The 4,636-nt window shown below is 48.1% G+C and overlaps 1 protein-coding gene across 1 annotated transcript; it reads left to right on the top strand.

Moving 5' to 3' along the window:
- Positions 1-2,051: 2,051 nt before the first annotated feature.
- On the top strand, positions 2,052-4,424 carry EMH_0017250 (uncharacterized protein; the record flags this gene model as incomplete). The annotated part of the gene is made up of 5 exons (XM_013500850.1): positions 2,052-2,154; positions 2,299-2,349; positions 3,120-3,287; positions 4,136-4,173; positions 4,359-4,424. The coding sequence occupies 5 exons, from the start codon at positions 2,052-2,054 to the stop codon at positions 4,422-4,424; spliced, it is 426 nt and encodes a 141-aa protein (XP_013356304.1).
- Between the last annotated feature and the right edge of the window lie 212 nt (positions 4,425-4,636).

The following is a 4,636-nucleotide window of genomic DNA, read 5'->3' as shown; positions in this document are numbered from 1 at the left end:
GGAGGAGCCAGGTCGGGCCAGGGCCCCCCCACGTCGCCCCCAACGCTGTTCATAGTAGCAGGCGGGCTTAGGGAGCTCGAGCAGCTAACCGCTGCAGCGGGAGACTCATAGGCAGAGTGGAGGAGAAAGAACGGAGGGGACTCCTTGTGTAGAAGAGAGGGGCTTGTTGGAGGGGGATGAGGCTCAGCGAGGGCTGGCGTTGTTTCCAGTCGGGGCTAGATGCGGCTAGCCGGGGGAAGTTTAGATAGAGATAGTACTTAATGCATATACCGGTCCTCAGAAGATCTTAGAAGCTGCAGCCGCGTACAAATGTAAAAAGGAAGGGGAACGGGAGGCGCTGCTCTCAGGAGGTGTTTGCAGCTGTAGGCGGTAGGGTCACTTGCATTTCTGGGGGGCCTCAGACTGGGGGGAAGGCAAGCTGCCTTGTCTAATAGCTCATTAAGTGCGTATAAAAATATCGTTCTTTATTGATAACCACGGGGGGTTTTGAGGGCCTAAGGAAGGCAGCAATAGAGAAAAACTTAAAGTTTACCCCGGGCAGTTCCGCCTCGGGGCCCCCGACACGTAGTGGGTGACCCGCAGCTGCGCTGCTCTCACCGACGTCGTGCCCTGACCAATTTGCCCTTGTTAAAATAAAAATTTTGAATTTATTTTTAATTTTGTGTTCAAAAAAACAAAAGGCAAAGGGGGACAGGACGAGGGGAGCTGCAGAAACAAGCGCGACGCGGAACGGGAGGGACTGCAGTCTCCGTGTTGCCCCTTCTCAGAGATAACCCCAAACAATACGCTGCATTCATGCTACTTGGGGATATCACTGCTAATTTTGTAAAGACAGCATATCCGACGTTTAGCTGTTAAGCAGCAGGAGACAACAGGGAGACGGAAGAAGGGCAGGACCCTCACGTCTCCTCCGGCAGATCTTCGTGAACCTTCAATCCTTTAGCCTCCACCATAAACCCTAGGCCCTAAACCCTAAGCCCTACAGCCTAAACCAAAATGGAGGTGTCTGCGTTGGAGGCAGGCATGAGGCATCTGAGCGGGCTCGGCAACAATTTGAATGTGCACGAGATAACCTCTCTCCAGCTGGCGCTACTTACTTTACAAAGGAAGACAAAGGCCGACAAAGTTTATTTCTGGGGAAGAATAAGGGGACAGAACGATGACTACTACGTAGCCTTTATACTCGAAGAAAGCGAGTATATCTACCCTCGGAAGAAAATGTATTTCAGGTAACAACCGCTCTTTCGACTGCGAGAAAACCAGTGTACACTTGTGAATCATTTAGGGCGTAGAGTTTAGGGCTGTGCAGGCATATATACTCAAAAGTAGAGGTGAATGCCAATTCGGAATGCATAGACTTGTAGTTTTCTCTGCACTTTTTCAAGGGACCCTCAGTCATTAGAAATCCAGAGATAGCAATTAACCGCAAGTCCTAAACCCTTATAGCATTTAGCCATTATAATGTATTCTTTAGTGTAGAATTCTCCCTCGTTTCTCTCGAGGCCCGTGCTGAACCCGCTGCATGCGATGCCAAAGCCTAAANAGTGTAGAATTCTCCCTCGTTTCTCTCGAGGCCCGTGCTGAACCCGCTGCATGCGATGCCAAAGCCTAAACCTTAACCGGAAAAGCAAAGCTCTAACCCCCTTGAGGTTTTGGGCTTAGCATATGCACCAATAATTTGGTGCAGCAACTGCTGCGGCGTTCATCTTAAAAACTAGGAAAGTGTGCAGTACAACGCTCAATGAGCTGATTAGTTCAGTATTTACTGCAGCTTAGGGCGCTGTATTTGGCGCAACACAAACTGCAGCAAATATAGCAGCAATGCAGCGCCAGTCGCGGAGTGAAGGGCCACCAGCAGCAGCAAACGCAGCAGCAGAGGCTTCAGCAATAATTTCGGTGTTAAGAGTACGAATCGCTCTTGGAGGTCCTCCCTACATAGTGTAACTATTTTCTACAGCGGAGGCTGCAGCAACTCTTTAAAAGTGTGCTGCGGTTGCTGCTGCTGCTGCAGCACAAGTCAATTTGACTTTCGGCCACTGCCTGAGAAGGAAATGAACGGAAACAAAGAGAGGCCAGAATCGCTCGTGTTGACAGGGGACCCTTCCAGAGTCGTTCAATCTCCGGGTTCGTTTCAGAAAGAGCCAGTGGTTAAGGGTTTGGTGTTTAGCATTTTTTAAGTAGCAGTGTGTGATGTTATGGCGATGATGCGACACGTGCAGCAGCATCTGCTATAAATACAAATATAAGCTGTCATGCTGGCAACGTACACACTCTGCTGCTGCTGCCATGCATTTTCAGAGGATCCAACGGCCCCAACGGCAGAAGCGCAGAGCGATGAGGAGGAGGGAGGTGAGTGTTGCATCACTGGTTGAACAGAACAAGAAATGTTGCGCATGATGGCTGCCTAGAATGGGATATATAGGGTCTAAGGGCTAACTAGGCTGATGGCTAGGGCTAATGGTTCAAAAGCTGGGGCACCTGCACTCTCCTTGAAAAGGGCTGGAGACAGTATACCAGTTGCTATGTTTGTTTGTACCTTCGTATTAACAATGTATGGGAGTGGTGACCATGNGGAGACAGTATACCAGTTGCTATGTTTGTTTGTACCTTCGTATTAACAATGTATGGGAGTGGTGACCATGTGAAGTGTGTTGACTTTCGGTTTAGTGTTTAGGGTTTAGTGTTTAGGGTTAGGCTTTAGGGTTATTTTACCTTCTGCGCTTCCTCAACTGTTCATAGCTGACAACAGAGGGACCATGCACAGCTGTTTCGATTGGGGGTGTTTACTTTGGTTTTAGGCTAGGGTTTATGATCTAGTTTCATGTGCATGTTTGTGGTTGCTTAATCGCTGCGGTGTGGTGGGACGCTGCAAAAAGGCATCAGTGCTCACTGATAGCCGAGGGTTTAGGGTTTAGGCAAGGCATTTGTGTCTCCCGGCAACAGAGGGAGCCAAGAAAAGCGTGAATACTAACTGCTTACGGTTTATGGTGTAGTCGCTGCATCTGCATCTACTCACGCCAGAGGGAGAAAGCGGGTTTATGATTTAGGCATTTTTGAATCTCTGATCATCGAAATCTGAGGAGACAAAGAATAAAGAGGGTTTAGCGTTTGTGGTTAAGGTATTGTGGGGTGCTTACTGACAACAGAAGGGGCAAAGAAGAACGTGCAGACTGAAGCTGACCTGCTTGCCACCTTGGTGCAACGCATCGACTTCGCCACAGCAGCAGTTCCCCGCGGCGCTCACCGTCTCCATGGCACCAAAATAATCCCAGCAACGGAGTTTCAGGGTGAGAGGATACGGTGCAGACTTTAGGCTTTACGCATTAGGGCTTAGGGGTTACGCATGGGGGCGTTGGTAAGGTATAAGTGGACAGCACGCAGCACTTCCTGCTCCTGGCTGAATCGTGAATTGCCTGGAGACATTCGCGTTGCATGCAACAAAAGTCTGCAACAGGCAGCGGCTGGCAGCAGGCGTCAGCAGCAGGCAGCAGATGTTAAGGTTTTTGTTCTAAGAGCGCATTCTTACAGTTCAATGGGCTCTTGAAATACTGCTATTTTATCTATCGTTTCTCGGTTTGAGGCAGAAAAAGGGGCCAAAGCAGCGCACCTAGCACCTTTACACCGTTACATTGTGTTGCTCCAGGCGGTGGCATGCTTAGATGATGAAAATTGGATTTTTTCTGTGTTTCTTTGGAGCTAGAATGCTTTCCTGCATGTGTCCGGGGCCAGTATATTACATGATTATAAAATATTTTCACACTCACTTGGCCTGTATTTTGTGTTTTTATACTAGTATTGTATCTGCAATGTTCGTTGACTATGCATTTGTTTCATTTGCACAAACCTTTCAAGGAATATGCATTTTGCTGCTCAGGGCTCAGCTACGAGGAGGCAGTAGATTTGTCCAGCTGGGTACACTTCAGGCCAGCCGAAGACCGTAGGCCACAGATAAACCTAAACCCCAAACCCTTAACCCTAAATACACCGTAGTGGCTTTGCACGTGCAGAAACGCGCCTTCAATCCTCAGCCGGAAGCCTTAATCTTCGCACTGCATGCAACAGACACGCATTCCCCACTTATGCCCGAAGCTTCTGACCTTAAACCCTCTTCATTTGGTATTTTTTTCTGCTGCAGTGGAGGCCCTGAGAGCGCAAACGTCCAAAGACTACCAGGTGCAGACTCTTTGTCACTCGTAAACCCTAAACCCTATCTGTACACCCGAAGTCGAACAGCCGAACCTGAGTATTTGAGTAAGATCAGCAGCAGCAGAGACGTGTGCAAGAGAGGTCAAGCGAACAGAAAAAAAAATGATAAAAAGTTGAGCTGAAGTTTCTTTGCTGCGTCTCTTCGCTGTCAGTTCAACGTCGACTTCTTGGAGCCTCTGAACTACGACGTGCCGAGGGGTCAGGAGCACTGCAATTAACATCACTTTCATTGATTTTCTGATTTAATTTTGCTTTGATAATGAATGAATAAGTTTTGTACACTTCATGCAAGTGGAATTCATACGCGCGCAAAGATAAGNTGCTTTGATAATGAATGAATAAGTTTTGTACACTTCATGCAAGTGGAATTCATACGCGCGCAAAGATAAGTTACATCAGTGCAGCAAAACAAAAGCATATATGCCTGCAT

The sequence above is a fragment of the Eimeria mitis genome, genomic scaffold, assembly GCF_000499745.2.
Source record: "Eimeria mitis Houghton genomic scaffold, Emh_scaff595, whole genome shotgun sequence".
Taxonomy (NCBI): Eukaryota; Apicomplexa; class Conoidasida; order Eucoccidiorida; family Eimeriidae; genus Eimeria; species Eimeria mitis.
The sequence above is the reverse complement of the archived record's forward strand: the minus strand, read 5'-3'. Positions and strand labels throughout refer to the sequence as shown.